The sequence below is a fragment of the Geotrypetes seraphini genome, chromosome 8 (assembly GCF_902459505.1).
Source record: "Geotrypetes seraphini chromosome 8, aGeoSer1.1, whole genome shotgun sequence".
NCBI lineage: Eukaryota > Metazoa > Chordata > Amphibia > Gymnophiona > Dermophiidae > Geotrypetes > Geotrypetes seraphini.
In genome coordinates, this window is record NC_047091.1 from 188,181,229 (window position 1) to 188,201,816 (window position 20,588).

At 41.1% G+C, this 20,588-nt stretch overlaps 1 protein-coding gene across 5 annotated transcripts in view; it reads right to left on the reverse strand.

The window, feature by feature from the left end:
* The window catches only part of NOS1 (nitric oxide synthase 1), a 412,853-nt gene that overhangs the window by 45,359 nt on the left and 346,906 nt on the right, over nt 1-20,588 (reverse strand). For all 5 annotated transcript variants that reach the window (XM_033956098.1, XM_033956097.1, XM_033956099.1 and 2 more), the window contains 4 exons: nt 19,782-19,992; nt 9,103-9,190; nt 5,118-5,239; nt 4,022-4,170 (listed from right to left, as the gene is read on the reverse strand). In XM_033956098.1, coding sequence (XP_033811989.1) covers nt 4,022-4,170; nt 5,118-5,239; nt 9,103-9,190; nt 19,782-19,992 — 570 coding nt within the window. The remainder of the gene's footprint in view (nt 1-4,021; nt 4,171-5,117; nt 5,240-9,102; nt 9,191-19,781; nt 19,993-20,588) is intronic.

The window sequence follows — 20,588 nt, forward strand, 5'->3', positions numbered from 1 at the left end:
CACATCAAATAAGAAATTAATATTATCCAACAGATTAAACATCCTTAAAATCTTCCCTGCTTTACATCCCCTATGGCTCCCCATACATCAAAAACAAACTCATCTGGAAATCCAAAATCTCCAAGAGTTTCAGCAAATGCCACAGCCAACTCATCTGGATTCTTCTTTTCTCTCCCTGCTTCTACCATGGTTGCAGCTAGTTCAGTGTCTCTTATTCCCTTATAAGCTTCAAGAAGGTCATCCACATTTTTAATTGCTTTTTCTTCAAGTTCTGAGGGCATTTGTTCCACAGTGACAGGACCTTTTGATTGCAATCGCAGAGTTTCTCTTCCAGAAGAAATTTTGCCATCTGCTAATTTTCCACCTTTTGATCGTGGCTCAATCATTTCACATCAGGGAACCATATCTGTCTTTTCTGGTGCACTACACAAGCGCCGGGCCCATGAATCTTCCCCTCCCCTCCCCCCATGTCAGAATTGACATCGGGGGAGGGGGAAGGCTTGTGGGCCTGGTACTTCTGCAGTGGCTATACACACCTGGCTTTTGCAGCATCGGAGAAGCAGGGAGAATGCAAAGGCAACACGAGTATCGTGAAGCCCAGGATGGGCTCCGCAATCAACTCGTATTGCCCTTGCAATCTACTGTAAAACCACGATTGACCTTTTGGGCACCCCTGATCTAGGCCTAAGATGCCCATATGAATATAATGAGTGTCTTAGCATTTAGCATGTGCTAAGTCCGTTAGCACCCATTGATGAATTCCCCCTTAATCTCTTGTCACTTTTTATTCGGGCACTCATCTAAAATCTCACCATGTACTACTGACAAAAAAAAACCCCAAAATGGAAGGCAAAAGCCTCACAGATTATAACAAGCCTTAAAATCTCAGCTTCTTATGTGCTCAAAACTTTATAATCATAGGTTAAAAAAATCTTCCATTAAAATTCAGATTTTACTATCTTGAATAATAGAATTTCAAAGATTTAAGATAAAATTAGTGAAGTTTTGAAAGTATTTAACTAAAGTTGCTTTTAACAGTCAGTAAGAAGCTGAAATTTTAAGGCTTGTTAAGCTAAAACCACAGAAACATAGACACATGATGGCAGATAAAAGCCAAATTGCCCATCTAGTCTGCCCATCCACAGCGTCCACTATCTCCTCCTCTCCCTAAGAGATCCCATGTATCTGTCTCACATTTTCTTGAATTTAGACACAGTCTTTTGGCCTCTTTTACAAAGCCGCGCTAGTGGCTACTGCGTGGCAACAGCCCTTTAAATCTCTATTGGCTTCGGGCCATTAGCGCGGCTTTGTAAAAGAGTCCGTTTGTCTCCACCACCTCTACTGGGAGACTATTCCAAGCATCTACCATCCTTTCTGTAAAAAAAGTATTTCCTTAGATTACTCCTGAGCCTGTCACCTCTTAACTTCATCCTATGCCCTCTCACTCTGGAGTTTTTTTTTCAACTAAAAGGGACTGGCCTCGGGTATTTATACCATGTAGGTATTTAAATGTGTCTATCATATTTTCCCCAAACTTCCAAAGTATACATATTGAGATCTTATGACAAAGACAACTGACCATTTTAGTAGCTTTCCTCTGGACCGACTCCATCCTTTTCATACCTTTTTGAAGGTGTGGTCTCCAGAATTGTATACTATATTCTAAATGAGGTCTCACCAGTCTTATACAGGGGCATCAATACCTTCTTTTTCTTACTGGCCTTTCTTCTCCCTATGCTACCAAGCATCCTTCTAGCTTTCACCATCGCCTTTTCAACCTGTTTGGCCACCTTAAGATAATCATATACTATCACACCCAAGTCCCACTTCTCTTTTGTGCACATATGCTCTTCACACCCTAAACTGTACCATTCCCTCAGGGTTTTGCATCCCAAATGCATAACCTTGCATTTCTTAGCATTAAAGCTTAGCTGCCAAATTTCAGACCATTCCTCAAGCTTCGCTAGGTCCTTCCTCATGATTTCCTCACCATCAGGTGTGTTTACTCCATTTTGGTATCATCTGCTAAGAGACAAATTTTACCAGTCAGCCCTTCAGCAGTATCACTTACAAAATGTTTAAAAAGAACAGGCCCAAGAACTGAATCTTGAGGCACACCACTGGTTACATCCCTGTGAGCAATCTCCATTGACCACTGCCCTCTGCATAAGAACATAAGAATTTGCCACTGCTGGGTCAGATCAGTGGTCCATCGTGCACAGCAGTTCGCTCCTGCAGTTGCCCCCAGGTCAAGACCAATGCCCTGAGACCAGCCCTACCTGCTTACGTTTTGGTTCAACAGGAACCCGTCCAACTTTGTCTAAAATCCCTGGAGGGTGTTTTCCCCTATAACAGCCTCCGGAAGAGCATTCCAGTTTTCTACCACTCTGGATGAAGAAGAACTTCCTTACGTTTGTACTGAATCTATCCCCTTTCAACTTTAGACAGTGCCCTCTCATTCTCCCTACCTTGGAGAGGGTGAACAACCTGTCTCTATATACTAAGTCTATTCCCTTCATTATCTTGAATGTTCGATCATGTCCCCACTCAATCTCCTCTTTTCAAGGGAGAAGAGGCCCAGTTTCTCTAATCTCTCACTGTACGGCAACTCCTCCAACCCAACCTTCCATTCAACCAGTTCCTGACCCAGCCTGTCTCTTTGGGACCCATCCCAAAGGCACTCAGTTTATTTATTAGACATCTGTGTGGAACACTGTCAAAGGCTTTGCTAAAATCTAAATACACCACATCTCACGCACTCCCTCTATCCAGTTCTCTGGTCACCCAGTCAAAGAAATAGATCAGATTTGTCTGACGAGATCTGCCTCTAGTGAATCCATGCTTTATGAGGCTTTTGCCTTCCATTTTTGTTTTTAGACATTAATGAGTGCCTGAATAAATATTGAGAAGAGACTACATGGAACATTCATACCCTATCATCTAGTGAAGCCATAACTTGCAGTGTCTGTGTGGAGGTTCAATCTTCTCTTTGTTAATAAGAAGCCTCAGAGTTTGAAACTTGGTCCTATGGACAGTCTGCAATGATGGAGCTGAGATGAGCCAGTCATCTAAATATGGGAAAATGTAGTGGCTTTCCATTCACAAATAAATGAACAGTAATGGTTGCAAGACATTTGGGGAAAGCTTTAGTGGACAAGCAAAAGGGAAGGATTTTGCACTAAAAGTGTTCTAGAAAAGTGAATTGTAGCAGTTTCAATAATTTGGGTGAACTGATCTAGGGAGGCAAGCTAGCCATTGCATCCTATTTATTTATTTATTCAATTTTCTATACTGTTCTCCCAGGGAAGCTCAGAACAATTTACATGAATCTATTCAGGTACTCAAGCATTTTCCTGTCTGTCCCGGTGGGCTCACAATCTGTCTAATATACCTGGGGCATTGGGGGGATGAAGTGACTTGGCCAGGGTGCTGAGGCTGTAGCTTTAACCACTGCACCGCTCTAGAAATTGAAGTGCAGTAAAAGTGAGCCAAGTATAGAACAATGAAGCCATTGTGACATCACTGATGAGGTTGGCTCTTATTGGTGGAAGGAGGCATTATGATGTCACAATACCAGCTCTCGTTATCAGAGGCCAAAACTTTTCAAACTATTATTTATAAAATTTTCTATGCCATTCTCCTAGAGAAGCTCAGAACAGTTTACATGAATTCATTCAGGTACTCAAGCATTTTTCCCTGTCTGTCCCGATGGGCTCAATCTCTGTAATGTACCTGAGGCAATGGGGGGATTAAGTGACTTGCCCAGGGTCACAAGGAGCAGCGTGGGTTTGAACCCACAACCTTAAGGTACTGACACTGTAGCTTTAACCACTGCACCACACACTCTTGATGCTTCTACAATTTCCCCCCTTGTTTCTAATAAGTCAGTTCCTCTCTTTTGTGCTTTAATTTTCTATGCCATAACATTCTGAGGCTTGTGTGATTCAGTTTTTTCCTTAGTAAAAACAGACGTCTTTCTGAGTTAAGTACAAGACAAATGAGTCACCTAGAGGAGGCTTACCTTTGGTTTATCTGGTTCACGGGAGTAAGCTGTATACAGTTCTTTAAAAACACCTTTATTTTGAGCTAGAATCGTCTCTTCTTTGTAAATGTGATCAATTCTGGACTCCCGACATCCAAAGACAAGAATCATTGGGCATGGTTTAATTCCTAAGAAGCAACAGGCACAAGGTTACTACACTGGTGTTACGAAAAGCCCCTTCAAGACACACCAAATGATTATGTGTTTAATATATTTTAATCTCTAGAACCAGGCATAACGAAGTCCCTAGAAATGTGTGTGCTGGGGAGGTGTGGTTTGAAGCAAAGAGGATACGGGCATTATTTGCTCACACAGGATATTGCTGGACAGTTCCTTTATTTCGTTCATTGTTCAAAAAGCATTCTCATGAAAAAAAGCTCGATAGGTTTGGCGTGCCAAATACTTTTAATACAGACAAGACATGGCAGGAGGAATACTTGTGTGTGTGTTTCGTTAATGGAGGAAAGTAGACAAGATGGATGGGGCCTTTCCCTAAGCATATTTATTTATTTAGCCCGTCCAACCAAAAGAGCCCAGAATGGCCAAGACACATATGGACAAGACGTATTTGGAAAGCTTGTGGTACAATGACTGAGATATAGTAGATAGAGACTATATGGACAGCCAAGGAGAGATAAACATCCGAGATAATCTAATATAGAGCCAAATTCTGTATAGGATGCCTACATTAGACGCTGCTAGGTGCCTAATCAGGAATGCCTAATTTTGGAATCCATGCACAACTTTTTCTTTTTTTTTTAAATTGTCATGCTAATTGAGCATGCCAGTTTCAACCAGTCAAAAAAAATATTAAAAGTATTCTGTGTGGAACTCTTAGGCAAATTTGCAAATAATACAGGTGATAGGCAGGCAAATCTGTCTCTTGCATCTTCATTAGGGATATCTTGAAAACCCAACTGGCTGGGGGTCTCCCAGGACAGGTTTAAGAACCACTGATCCAGCCCATAGTCTCTTCCACTGAGATTGACTCTTCCATTGAGTAAAACTTAAGCAAGCCTATAGTGAAGAAACATTTCTGTCATTAAGTAGTTTTCACCTAGAATTTTGGACACACCTTTGTGCTGCATCTCGAAAAGACGCTGCTGCCAGAAGCTTCTGAAAGGGGCAATTCCTGTGCCTGGACCAACCAGGATACAAGGAACACGGGTGTCTTGTGGCATGTGGAAGCTGGGCGCACTAGACAACAGAAGTGGAAGTTAGCCAAGCTCCTTCAGGACAGATAGTAAATCATAAAAGAATCAGTGAAGAACCTTCCATTTCTGAGCTAGGACATGGTTGGAATAGTTCTGCTCAGCATTATTTGACCTCTTATGAACAATGATATCTGTGGCCAGGCCTAAGAATTTATTCAGTAACTAAAGATTAGGTCAACAAACATTTATTATGAATGTATAACATTTCTCTTACACGGGAACAGAAATGCATTCAAACAGGAGAGGCTTCTGAGCTGGCTATTTGCCACAATTCAGGAGCCCTCAGGGGCTACTGTTAAGATGGGTTATTTTACCACTAAATCCTGCTATTTTAGCACAGATTCCATTTTATGCAACAAGATCTAGTTACTAACCGACAACAATCCTGGCTGGGAAACTACATAAATAAAACCAGACAAACCTACCATGCATTCCGAAAACCTATCAAAACCGCTCTGTTTGACAAACTCATCACCTAAACAGACCATTCCGCGCTCTCTACGCTTTTTACCCCTTCAAATCCCTAAGCAATTCTTCAGGCAATTCCTACCCCCCCCTTACTTTCCCTCCCCTACAACCCTTTTCTCCTGTAACTTTCCCCTCATGCATTTGTAATTCGCTGAATACATAGAAACATAGAAAATGACGGCAGAAAAGGGCCATAGCCCATCAAGTCTGCCCACTCCAACAACCCTCCCCTAATCTACGCTCTATCACTCGTCCCCAAGCTGCCCTCCTCTATGCTACCCTTGTAGGGATCCGACGTGGGCATCCCATTTATTCTTAAAATCTTGTATGCTGCTGGCTACGATCACCTGCTCCGGGAGCTCATTCCAATGGTCCACCACTCTTTCAGTGAAGAAGTACTTCCTCGTATCCCCATGAAATTCCCCCCCCCCTGATTTGTCCAGCCTTCTCTTGATGTAAAACGCCTAGAAGTCGACTGACGATGGCGGTATAGAAAAATTAAGTTATTATTATTATATAATAGCTGGGGTTTACAATAAAATATCACATCTTAACGGTGGCCCACATTGATAACTATCCCCTTAAGTTGGTATTGCCTGAGACCAGTGTGGCATTGTCTGGTTAGTGCCGGGACAGCCTGGAGTCAGAGTCAGCACTTAACCGATTAGTGGTGATATTCAGTCCACTAACTGATTAAGTAAGCTTATAAAAGTAAGGTTAGCAAAAAGACTGTGTTTACTTCATCCGTTGAGCGAACCAGGCATCAATCTGAATATCAGTCAGTGTCTGGTTGACTTACAGGAGACTACACTTACCTTGAGATTCCTTGCTGGACCCCAGACATGGCCAGGCATTGAATGTCCAGGCTTAATTCAACCTGTGGCTTAAAAACTCCGACTCCTAAGATTCAGACTGGCCTCTAAATTTGGCAAGCCCTGTGTTATGGCAATGTAAAGGAATTAGTGTATTATTATATATTGGGATTTGTTAACTATCTTTTTTCATGAAAAGATTCACCCAAAGTGGGTTACGATACACTGAATAGTAATCAGGTATTCTTAAGTATTTTCCTTATCTGTCCCAGCAGGCTCACAAACTGTGATCTGGGGCAATGGAGAGATTAAGTGACTTGCCCAGAGTCACAAGATATAGAAAAACTGAAGAAGACACTCCATAGGAAGCACAATGTATGGGATACAGTTGGCCTATTTAAAATTTGCTATTATGTTCAAGATTGATAGAGAAGGTGGTTACAAGACAATTAGTTGAGTTTGTTGCAGAAAATGATCTTCTACATCCAAAACAATCAGCCTATGGGAAAGGTTATAATACAGAAACAACAATGTTGGAAATGTTGAATGATCTTAGACAAGGATTGGATAAGGGAGATATCGTTTTACTGGTCTCAGATATAAAATCAGAATTTGACATGGTAGACTCTATAATATTGATTAGTTTACTGAAAAAGGTAGGAATTGGAAGGATTGTGTTACATTACATTGGTGTCTTCTATGCCACCAAACCTTTCAGTTCTAGGCGGTTTACAAGAAATTAGCCTGGGAGATTACAAGGTTGATAGCTATAGTATGCGTCGGGATCTGAGAAGGGTCGATATGGTTTGGTTAGATCATTTGACAAAAATCTTGAATAATATGGTTCTTTCCTGAATGTTTTGTAGTTGGGCTATCTTATTAGAAGCCGATCCCTCCACTAAGGGTATTATCTAAGGTGTTATCTTGGTTAGATAGTTTTCTAACTGAACAGACCTTCTCGGTAAGACATGATAACCAAAAATCGGATATCCGGAGGATACCTTGTGGTGTTCCACAGGGTTCACCCTTTCACCCATTTTGTTTAACATTTATGTTATCTCATATTTGAAGTTAATACATACACTGGGTATTAATATTTATATGTATGCAGACGATCTGTTGATAACAATTCCTACTCGAAGAGATTTATTAGACATCTCTCCATTGCAACTATATTTAGAAGAAGTTCAAGGGTAGTTAATTAACCATGATATGTGTTTGAGCGTGGAGAAATCTATTGTTTGTTGGATCTAACGCCACCTTATGAATGAGTCTTTTTATTTGGAAATTATTTTCCAATCGTTCAATCTTTTAAATATTTGGGTGTGATATTTGATGCAGTGCTATCATTTGATCAGCAAGTTGATAATGTTGTTAGACAGGGTTTCATAGAATTACAGACGTTGAAGTTAATTAAATGTTCAATGGTTAAAATCACCTTTCTTATTGTGGTTCATTTATTATTTATGGATAAAATTGATTATGCTAATTCTTTGCTAATAGGTTCCACTAAGAAAATTTTTTTTAAACTTGAAAAGGTGGCTATAAAATTAGTTACGGGAAAAAGTAAATGAGATCATGCTACCCTCCTTTTGATTGAAGAGCATTGGTTACCAGTTTACTATCAGGAGCAGTTTAAGTTGATTTTAATTGTTTTTAAAATTCTGTTAACGCTTTTTAAGTTGTTGAAGCCTTACTGCATTCGAGTCAAGAACATCTTTTGGGAAATTTCAAAAATTACATAAGGCAGAATTAAATTATACAAGAAAAGCAGGGGGGGGGGTTGTGTGTGGGTTCAGCATTATGGAATTTGCTTCCACAGTCATTGAAATTGGAAACTTCTTTGAATGCTTATTTATTTCAGCAGGCTTTTGGAGTACAGTTATAGGTTTTATTAGTATAGATATGGTATACTTGAGTGTGTTTTGGGATTGACTATGGGGAGGCTTTTGGGATGGGCTTTCCTTTTTAGGATGGGAGTTCTTTTCTTTTTGTTTTGGTTTTTTAAAATTGTATCTCGCATCATTTTCTTTCATTGAGTTAGTGGTATGTCAAATAAATGAAACCTGGACCTTTGATTGGCTCCATAAAGCCTGCCTTCTGTCACATCCTATCTACACAGGAAGAGGAAGTTACATCAGAGGGGTGGGGGACATGGTAGAAGGAAGTCTTTGGGGGCCAGCCAGAGGCAGGTTGCCTTCATTGCTGGCACAATTGGTGACCCATGGGTTGGCTGGAGGACCATCGGGAGGGGAGAAGAAAGGAAGAGAAAGGGTTGCTGGTCTGCATCATGGAGGAGGGTAAAGAGGAAGAGAGAGCGATGCTGGACCTCATGTGTGGGGGATGGGGAAGATACAGGACCGAGTGTAGCTCCAAGTAAGGTGGCAAGCGTCACCCTGTAGTGAGAAAGAGCATGATGGATATCTTGTTACCCACTCATATGTTGACAATTCTATATCAATGCTAGTTTGAAGATTTTGGAAATTGGCACATGATCTGACCTTTAGCTCCAAATATTTGATCACACACATTTCTTAATTTGGCATTGATGAATAGAAGTGCTTACCCTCTCACAAAGCAGGGCACAACCTCATCTGTCTCTATCCTGTTAAACCAAGAGGAGCAGACTCCATGGTGTATAGGTCCGTCACCATCTGGTAAAGTAAAAGAGAGAATCATGACTTCCTTGCACAGTCTTGGTTATGAAGGGGCATACTTTCATTTGAAATTAAATTGGAAAGCTCAGTGGAACTCCCTAGTCCGTTCATTTGAAACTAAAATAAAGGCAACATTTTCAGACTTTATCTAATCTAATCTAATCTAATCTAATCCTTTATGTATTTGGTTTTAGCTTATAGCCTTTTCAGTAGTGATTCAAAGTGAAGTGTGCTAGGTATTCTGTTGTTCTTGCTCACAGCTAATTTAGTACTTGAGGTGATAGTGTTTTTAGCGCACCGCTAAACCCGCGCTACAAGGCTAGAACTAATGCCAGCTCAATGCTGCCATTAAGGTCTAGCACAGCTTAGTAAAAGGAGCCCTAAGTGACTTTGAAGCATGGCTTTACCGTTAGTCCACTGTTCTAACCATTGTCTCTCAAACTGTGTTCCAAGAGAGATTCCAGAATTATACTTTATTTATTTTTATTCCCTTCATAAGTATACACTAGAATAGATGACATGTACATCACGTAGGCAGGAGTCTGTCAATGTTATGAGCATCAGTGTGTCCAGACAAGCATCGTTCTTTGGTATGATTGGTCCTTGAAAAATAATGGTAATAGTTATCCTAATTTGAACAAAAAGCAATCAAGGCTTTGTTACCATTTGGATCTTCTTATCTTTGCAAACTTGGATTTTCAGCTTTGACAGAAATTAAATTTTTAAAAAAGAGAAGAATGGTGCATGATGAAATGCATGTTTGCTTGTCGACTATCAAGATACATTTTTGAGTTAATTTGCACTCAAAAACAAGCTCATCCATCGCATTAATTAGCAATTCTATTCTATCTACTTTAGTTTCACCATTGTTACAATTAGCCGTACATAGCTTAAAGAACTTTAAATTATTCTCAAATTTAATTTTTTTGTTGGTTTTGCAATTTTATAATTTCAATTATAATGAGTTATGAAAAACATTTGCTCCGTTTAGCGTGCCAGAGCTTAAAAAAGTTTGAGAGACACTGACAGACTATTCCTACACTCCAATAACCAACATAACCAAGTGCTAAAAGCCAGTCCCACCCCCTCAATGACTGAAAGAAATCATAAGAACATAAGAATAGCCTTAGTGGATCAGACCAATGGTCCATCAAGCTCAGTAGCCCATTCTCACAGTGGCCAATCCAAGTCCCTAGTACCTGGCCAAAACCCAAGGAGTAGCAACATTCCATGCTACCGATACAAGGCAAGAAGTGGCTTCCCCCAGATCTTTCTCAATAACAGACTATGGACTTTTCCTCCAGGAACTTGTCCAGACTTTTCTTAAAACCAACTACTCTATCCGCTCTTACCACATCCTCTGGCAACATCTTCCAGAGCTTAACTAGTTTCTGAGTGAAAAAAATTTCCTCCTATTGGTTTTAAAAGTATTTCCCTGTAACTTCATCGAGTGTTCCCTAGTCTTTGTAATTTTTGATGGAGTGAAAAATTGATCCACTTGTACCTGTTCTACTCCACATGGGATTTTGTAGACTTCAATCATATCTCCCCTCAGTCGTCTTTAGTCCAAGCTGAAGAGTCCTAACTGTTTTAGTCTTTCCTCATACGAGAGGAGTTCCATCCCCTTTCTCATCTTGGTTGCTCTTCTTTGAACCTTTTCTAGCACCTCTATATCGTTCTCGAGATAAGGAGACCAGAATTGAACGCAATACTCCAGATGAGGTTGCACCATGGAACGATACAGGGATCATTATGACATTCTTAGTCTTGTTAACCATCCCTTTTTAAATAATTCCCAGCATCCTGTTTTTCTTGGCCGCTGCCGCACAATGGGTGGAAGGTTTCATTGTATTGGCTACGATGATACCCAGATCCTTTTCTTGGTCGCTAACCCCCAAGGTGGACCCTTGCATCTGGTAACTGTGATTTGGGTTATAATTAATGTGCATTACTTTACGTTTGTCCACATTAAATTTCATCTGCTACTTGGACGCCCAAAATTTTTTTTAAAAAGCCCCTCATAGAAACATAGAAGATGACGGCAGAAAAGGGCTACAGCCCATCAAGTCTGCCCACTCTGCTTACCCACCCCCTGTCTATGCCCTAATGACCCAATTTCCTTATCTTGACCCTCGTAGGGATCCCACATGGGTAACCCATTTATTCTTAAAGTCTGGCACGCTGTCTGCCTCGATCACCTGCACTGGAAGCTTGTTCCAATGATCAACCACTCTCTCTGTGAAGAAATACTTTCTGGTGTCGCCATGAAATTTTCCGCCCCTGAGTTTGAGCAGGTGCCCTCTTGTGGCCGAGGGTCCCTTGAGAAAGAAAATATCATCTTCCACTTCGACACGTCCCGTGAGGTACTTAAATGTTTCGGATCATGTCTCCCCTCTCCCTACTGTTCCTCGAGAATGTAGAGCTGCAATTTATTCAGTCTCTCTTCGTACGAGAGACCCTTGAGCCCCGAGATCATCCTGGTGGCCGTCCGCTGAACCGATTCAATTCTGCGCACATCTTTACTGTAATGTGGCCTCCAGAATTGCACACAGTACTCCAGATGAGGTCTCACCATGGCCCTGTACAACGGCATTATGACTTCAGGCTATCGGCTGACGAAACTTCTATTGATACAACCCAATATCTGCCTTGCCTTAGATGAAGCCTTCTCCACTTGATTGGCAGTTTTCATGTCTGCACTGATGATTACTCCTAAATCTTGTTCTGCTGAAGTCCTAGTTAAAGTTTCTCCGCTTCCGAGGTGCATGACCTTACATTTCTTAGCATTGAAGCCTAGCTGCCAGGTTGAGGACCAACTTTCCAATGTAAGCAGGTCCTGCGCCATATAATTCTGTAAACTGCATTCACTTACTATATTACATAGTTTGCCTACAAGCCATTTTCCCCAGCCTCAAACTCAATGAGAGCAGTGTGCTACAGATATTAAACAGAGTAAGTATTACAGAGGTATGCCAATATCAAGTTTGTCCAATTAGATTGTAAGTAAGGGACTGTCTATTGCAAGTTGATTGTACTGCACTATGTACACTTTGAAGCGCTTTAGAAATGAAACCTAGTAGCGGTAGCAAATTGGGGAGGGCAGAGGGTGAGATGGACTCAGGGTGGGAGGGAGAGGGTGTGGAGTGGAGCCATAGTGAGCCTGCCTCTAAGGTTGCCCGATATGAGTTCAATTACCTTTTTTTTCTACAAAAAAAAAGCATTGTGTAAATCTCATCTTTGATATGTACAGTTCTGGACCTTGACGTGCATATAACCCCCCCCCCTCCCCATTATGCAATGGAGAATACACTTTTTTTTTTCAGCTAAACCTAGTCCCACCCAAAATATGTTCAGACCATTCTTTCTTACCAGATGCACATTTTTCAGGTTTAGACATGTATACTCCTGCTTTGTCAATCAGGATTTGCAAATTTGTGCAATACCAATGTCTAAATGCTGGTTTATGTACATCTAAAACCTGAGCAGTGTTTCTAAATTAAACACCATGGTAAATGACGGCAGGAAAAGCCCAAATTGGCGATTCTTCATTCCCCTGGCCCTGCCTAAGGAGTGGAAAGGGCTGGTGAAGGAGGGAGGGGTACTGGGGAATGAGCTATTTCTAGCACCAGGTGCTTAATTTTGGCAAGTCACTGACTGGCCTAACTATAGGGATTTCAGTTAAACCAGTGGTCTCAAACTCAAACTCTTTGCAGGGCCGCATGTTGGATTTTTAGGTACTTGGAGGGCCTCAGAACAAAATAGTTCATGCCTTATTAAAGAAATGACAATTTTGCATGAGGTAAATCTTTCCTATTGTAATTTATAGCTAAAGAGACATAAGATCAAGAAACTGTTTGATTTTACTTTTGTGATTATGACAAACATACTGAGGGCCTCAAAATAGAACCTGGCGGGCCGTGAATTTGAGACCACTGAGTTAAAGGCATTTAAGTATAAACTAAGGGGCCCATATGCAGAAAATAAATTGTGCACCTCAATTTCAAGCCTTTTTCCATTTTGGGGTCCTACTGAAAGACAGGGCTGGCTGGCCGAGCTCTTACTAACCTTTGAGTTTTTTTAAATGAACAATTTTATTTGAATTAAGAATTATCACTGAACACAACTTTTCAGTGCAACATTTTTGAACAAGTGACAACTGCTCTTTTTTTTGTAAAAGAGGCATTCAAACTTCAGTGAGTGGAGGAGTGACCGAGTGGTTGGAGCAGCTGCATCAGTACCCTGAGGGTGTGAGTTTGATTCCCACAGCACCTCTTTGAGACTCTGGGCAAGTCACTTAACATTTCATTGCCCTGAGTAAACCGCTTTGTGAAAAAAGCATCCCCCTTTACCCTGTAAGGACATGCCCTGCCATATTAGCCTCAGGAAGGCTCCGACTCTTTCTGGGAAAAGAGACTGTATACTTCTATAGCATGAGCTTACTGGTCCTGCCCCAGCTCTATACTGGAAATGAGACTGGCTAGCAGAATTAGGGCCCGGAACTGCATCTAAGCCAGATATGGATCAGCCATCCCTTTACAGGTTCTGATTTTATCGGAGCAGTACAGTATATTATAGATGAAAGTAACTTTTATTAAAAGAGCAGCCTTTATAACGTGGTGCAGATCAAATTAGCCACTTGTTCATAAGCTGGACTTGTTTTGGCATATGTAATGCCTGCATCAGGGGCAAATTAATAAAAGCTTCTAGGAGGTAGAACATGCCTTAACAGAAATCATTTAGAGCTCCAAATGCTGCCTACAGAGAGTACAATGTGTACATTAAAAAAAAAAATCACCATATACATAACAGCAGAATAGCCCAGTATCCTGCTTTCAATGTGGCCAATTCAGGTCAAGGTGCCTGGCAGAATCTCAAACTGTAGCAAGATTCCATGCTTCCGATCCCAGGGATAAGCAGTGGCTTTCGCCATGTCTACCTTAATAACAGTTTATGGGCTTTTCCTCCAGGAAATTGCCCAAAACTTTATTAAACCCAGATATTCTAAATGCTTTTACTACCACCTCTGGCAATGAGTTCTAGATCTTAACTATTTGTTGAATGAAAAACTATTTTCTCTTGTTTCAAAAGTACTTCACTAGTCTTTGTACTTTTTGAAAGAGTAATCGATTCATGTTTACCTTTTCTACTCCACTCAGGATTTTGAAGACCTCTATCATATATCTCCTTAGCTGTCTCTTCACCATGCTGAACAACTTGAACCTCTTAGACCTTTCCTCTTATGAGAAGTGATCTAATTTTCGGTTGCCCTTTTCTAATTCTGCTATATCTTTTTTGAGGTACAACAAATTTGTTGCCAGAGAATGTGATTAAAACAGTTAGCGTAGCAGGGTTTAAAAAAGGTTTGAATCACTTCCAAAAAGAAAAGCCCATAAGCCATTATTAAGATGTACTTGGGAAAAACCTATGCTTATTTCTAGGATAAATAGCATAAAATCTGTTTTACACTTTTGGGTCTTGTCAGGTACTTGGACCTGGACTGGCCTCTGTTGGAAACAGGATACACTTAACACTAAAAGTGAGGTCGCACCATGGAGCGATACAGAAGCATTATAATATTCTTAGTCTTATTTCTATTTCTTTCCTAATAATTCCTAGTACATTTCACCACATATTCATAATGATACCTAGGTCTTTTTCTTAGATGGTGACTCCTGAAGTAACTATGATTTGGGTTATTCTTCTCACTGTGCATCACTTTGGATTTGTCCACATTAAATTTCATCTGCCATTCTGATACCCAATCCTACAATTTCCTAAGGTCTTCCTGCAATGTTTTACATTCTGCATGCAAAATCATTTTGTTGCTATCTGCAAATTGGATCACCTCATTCATTGTTCCCATTTCCAGATCTTTTATAAATATGTTAAATAGTCCCTGTCCCAGGACAGATCCCTGTGGCACTCCACTATTCACCCTTCTCCACTGAGAAAAATGGCCAATTAACCTTATCCTCTGTTTTCTATCCATTAACCAGAATAGCAGGGCTGTGAAGTCAGAGTCGTGGGTACCAGAAACTGAGGCGTCAAAGGATTTATCTACCTACTCCATAGCCCTGATTTCAAAACATATAGATAAAACCAGGGCTGTGGAGTCTGAGACAATTTTGGGTACCTGGAGTCATGGGTAACAGAAACTGAGGAGTCGAAGGATTTATCTACCGACTCCACAGCCCTGCAGAATAGCCTTCCCCTCTCTACGCGGCATTCACTATGCAGGCAAACTGGGAAAATCCCTTCTCTTCAAAATCACAGGACTTTAGAACGACGTCACCATCCCGCTGCGGAACCTGGGCTCCCTCCAATTATTCCGCAAACAACTGAAAACTTGGCTTTTCACCAAATTGTAATTCTGTCCTCCCCCCCTTTTTCCTCCCTTCTACATATAAGTTCATGTAAACCTTCTCCTTCTCTACCTATTATTTAAGTTCTTGTAAACCGTGTCGAGCTTCATATTCGTGGAGATGATGCGGTATATAAATTTAAGGTTTAGATTAGATTAGATTAGAAAATTACCTCCTACCTCCTAACATGTGGCTTTTACATTTTCTCAAAAATCTTTCAAGTTATTTTGGTGATTTTTTAAAGCACATATTGAGTGACTTTGCCAAAATTGGAGAAAATGAAAATAACAACATGAGATACTTTGTGGTACATGATTTGGGTGTATAAAAAGTTGAAATGTGTATTTTCTGAACTGTCTCAGCTTTCATTTTGGTTCTAGTAAGAGACCCATTTTGACTTCATCTCCTGGTATCCTAAATGGAGATTGCTCTTGAAATTTCAGTAGATGTCTGATATATATATATATATATATATATATATATATATAACATAGAAAATGAAGACAGATAAAGACCATATGGCCTATCTAGTTTGCCTATCCATGCCATCTACTATCTCTTCCTCTCCCTTGGAGATCTAAGCTTTCTTGAATTCAGATATATTTTTTATCACCACCAACTCTACCACTGGGAGGCCACCATTTCTGTGAAAGTATTTTCTAAGGTTACTTCTTAGTCTATCCCCTTTTCACCTTCATCCTATGTTCCCTCATTCCAGATCTTCCTTTCAACTGAAAGAGACTCGCCTTGAGCAGTGGAGGAGGAAGACAGAGAGGCAGAAAACTTCAAGGCAGAGGAAACCATTGAGGAACAAGTCCGGAAGTTAGAGAAGTTCATCGAGGAGGCATACAGGGAGGCCGTGGAGAATCACCAGCAACAGTGGAACTGCCAAAAAACACCTACAGTGAATAAGGACCACCTGGAGGACAACCACAAAGAAGAAATGGATGACACAGCAGTGAGACCTGGATGCAGCGGAGGGAACCCACAGGAAGATGAGCCCAGTGCAACCAATGCCAGGATGAGGGAAGATGAAGGATTCCACATCGTACGCAACTGGATGATGTTCTGGGAGAAGAGCAAGTTATACAGAAAGGATGGACTCTACCTCAGCGTGAATTAAGAACTGGTTGGCGGATAGGAAACAAAGAGTGGGGGGGGGGGGGGGGGGTAAATGGACAATACTCCTTGGACCCGTGCTCTTCAACATATTTATAAACAACCTGGAAACTGGTACAACAAGCGAGGTGATTAAATTTGCAAACGATACAAACTTATTCAGAGTAGTGAGGATGCAGAAGGATTGCGAAGGCTTGCAATGTGACATAAACATGCTTGAGAAATGGGCCGCGACATGGCAAATGAAGTTTAACATGGATAGGTGTAAGGTGATGCATGGTGGTAAGAAAAATCTTATACATGAATACGGGATGTCCAGTGCAGTACTTGGAGAGTCCCCCCAGGAAAGAGACTTGGGAGTACTGGTCGACAAGTCAATGAAGCCATCTGCGTAATGTGCGGCGGCAGCAAAAAGGGCAAACAGAATGCTAGGAATGATTAAGAAGGGGATCACAAACAGATCGGAGAAGGTTATCATGCCGTTATAGCGGGCCATGATACGCCCTTACCTGGAATACTACGTCCAGCACTGGTTGCCGTAAATAAAGAAGGACACAGTACTACTCAAAAGGGTCTAGAGAAGAGCGACTAAAATGGTTAAGGGGCTGTAGGAGTTGCCGTACAGTGAGAGATTAGAGAAACTGGGACTCTTTTCCTTTGAAAAGAGGAGACTGAGAGGGGACATGATCAAAAATTCAAGATAATGAAGGGAATAGACTTATGGCCTCTTTTACAAAGCCGCACTAGCAGCTGCTGCGCGGCAACAGCCCCAAAGCCCTTTAAATCTCTATGGGCTTCGGGGCTGTTAGTGCAGCGCAGCCCCTAGCGAGGTTTTGTAAAAGAGGCCGTTAGTAGATAAAGACAGGTTGTTCACCCTCTCCAAGGTAGAGAGAACGAGAGGGCACTCTCTAAAGTTAAAAGGGGATAGATTCTGTAGGAACATAAGGAAGTTCTTCTTCACCCAGAGAGTGATAGAAAACTCGAACGCTCTTCCGGAGGCTGTTATAGGGGGAAATACCCTCCAGGGATTCAAGACAAAGTTAGACAAGAACATACACAGGTAAGGCTAGACTCAGTTAGGGCGCTGGTCTTTGACCTAAGGGCCGCCGCGTGAGCGGACTGCTGGGTACGATGGACCATTGGTCTGACCCAGCAGCGGCAATTCTTATGTTCTTATATTCTTATGCACATTTATGCCACATAAGTATTTAAATGTCTCTATCATATCGCCTCCTATTCTGCCTTTCCTCCAAAGTATATATATTGAGATCTTTAAGTCTGTCCTCATATGCTTTATGATGAAAACCATCAACCGTTATAGTAGCTTTCCTCTGAACTGACTGTTTATATCTTTTTGAAAGTGAGGTCTCCAGAATTGTACACAGTATTCTCAATGGGGTTTCAACAGAGTCTTATACAAGGTCATCAATATCTCCTTTTTTCTACTGGCCATACCTTAAGATCATCACATACAATCACACCAAAGTCCCACTCTTCTGTCATGCACAAAAGTTCTTCACCCATTAAACTGTATGTTCCCTCGGGTTTTTGCATCCCAAATTTATTACCCTGCATTTCTTAGCATTACATTTTAGCTGCCAAATTCTGGACTATTTTCCAAGCTTCACCAGATCTTTCCTCATATTATCCACACCATCAGGGTGTCTACCCTATTGCAGATTTCGGTATCATCTGCAAAGAGGCAAATCTTACCAGACAGCCCTTCAGCAATTATCGCTTACAAAAATGATAAAAAGAACAGGCCCAAGAACTGAACCTTGAGGCACCCCATTGGCAACATCCCTTTCCTTAAAGTGAGCCCCATTTACCACTACCCTCTGTCACCATCCACTCAACTAATTCCTGACCTAGTTCGTCACATTGTGGCCCATACTAAGGGCACTCGGTTTATTTATTAGATGCCTGTATGGAACAGTGTTAAAGGCTTTGCTAAAATCTAAATATACCACATCTAACTGTAGTCACCCAGTCAAAAAAATTGATCAGATTTGTCTGACAAGACCTACCTCTAGTGAATCCATTGGATTCCAGAAACTTCACTAGTCTCTGTTTTAAAAGCGTTTCCATTAATTTACTTACCACAGAAGTCAGACATACAGGCCAATAGTTCCCTACCTCTTCCTTACTTCTGCTTTTATGGAGAGGGATCACATCTACCCTTCTCTAGTCCTCTGGTACCACACCCAACTCTAGAGAGCCGCCAGAACTTCCCTAAGTTCCTTCAATACCTTGGATGTTCACCATCCAGCTCTATCACTTCCTGCTCTATCACCTTCCAGCTCTATCACCTTTACTTTAGCTCCTCATGAGCACAGTCCTTTGAAAATCATTCAGGATTTACCATACCTCCATGTTTAATTGTGAATTTGTCTTCTGCTCTCCTGCTCCCAGCCCGTTATGTGGCCAGGTTTTTGAGTACAATGTAGCATGATTACTTCAATATTTGTCTGTTAACTGATTTTTCTGTGTTTCCATTTGATTATTATTCAGTCCTAACTGTTGGACTTAGAGAACTAGGTGGTTTTTTTTTTCTTTTCCTCTTACTTATAATATAGGTTTTCTTGATAGTTTCCTCTGTTGCTGTACAAGTGATTATACTTGCAAATGTATTATTTTGGAATTACTATAAATGAAAAGTAATAACTGGGCAGACTGGATGGACTGTTCAGGTCATTTACTATGTTATTATGAGCTCAGGGAGCTCTTTGTAAGCAGCCTTTGAAGTATTAAGTGATTTCTGTAAAGCTGTGATCTGTGTCCTGGAAGCCTTATTAATTTGTTCCGATGCAGAACATATCAGGGTTATGAACAAGTAGACAATTTGATCTATACCACTGTACGAAGGTTGCTCATTTCATAAAATGTCACTGGTTGATATGAGTCTACTTTTATCTTCTGGACTTGATGGTTGCCGCTGCCACTTTTTGCCTCTCTCGCTTTTGCATACCTTTCATTGGACTAACAAAATCTATGAGGTTTTCACTCATACAAGTTCCTCCTTCAGATATGAACCTAAAGTCAGGTAGCAGGACCCTTCCACAGTAAATGCAATAAAGTAGGATGGCCTTTTAAGTCTCTCCTTTCACCTCTTGTGCGATAGGACACCACTGCCACTGTAAGGTGGACCTCGTCTGGGTACATCTCAGGGGAAGAACTGATGGAATAATAGCGTGGTTGGAGCAAAGGCAGCTGGGTGAGCAGCAGCGACGATGGCATCTGAATAGATGGAAACTCCTCCAGCACCTCAACGATGGTTGGGTTTTTATACCATTTCCATTCCTCATATTCCTGCAAACCCTAAAGACAAAAGCAAGGAACTCATTAGTATACCGAGCACTCGTTCTGCGCTGGAGCTCCACTGTTTCTCATTCTCAATAGGTCTGATATTCAAAAAGACAATTTGTTATTGGTTCTGGTGCTAACAGCATAAATCAGGTATTTTTTTTAAAGCCCTGGTTAAAAGCATATCAGTCAATATTCAGCTAGTGGTGGTCTGCGGTTTATAAATGCTGACCACAGTGGGCAGAATTGATGCTGAGCAATGTCTGGCCACCTGTAATCATGTCCCTCCTCACAGCCTCCTGACAATGAAACACCCCTCCCATTCCTTGATAGCCAAAGATGCCTCCTTTCATCCTCACTGGCAAGTGAATTCCCCCCTCTCACCTACTGCCCAGTCAGAATAGGCCCCAGTGCTTACCTGAACTCCCTGGTGGTCCAGTGGGGCAATGGGGGCAGGAGCGAAACATACTTATTTTATTTATTTTTAAAATTTCTATACTGTGTAATTCCTAGGCGGTTTATAATATGTCCATGCACATAATACTTAAAAACAGCACAAATTTAAATTCACAGTTAATCTTCGCTCTTGCCCCTAGCAGCAAAAAGGTAAA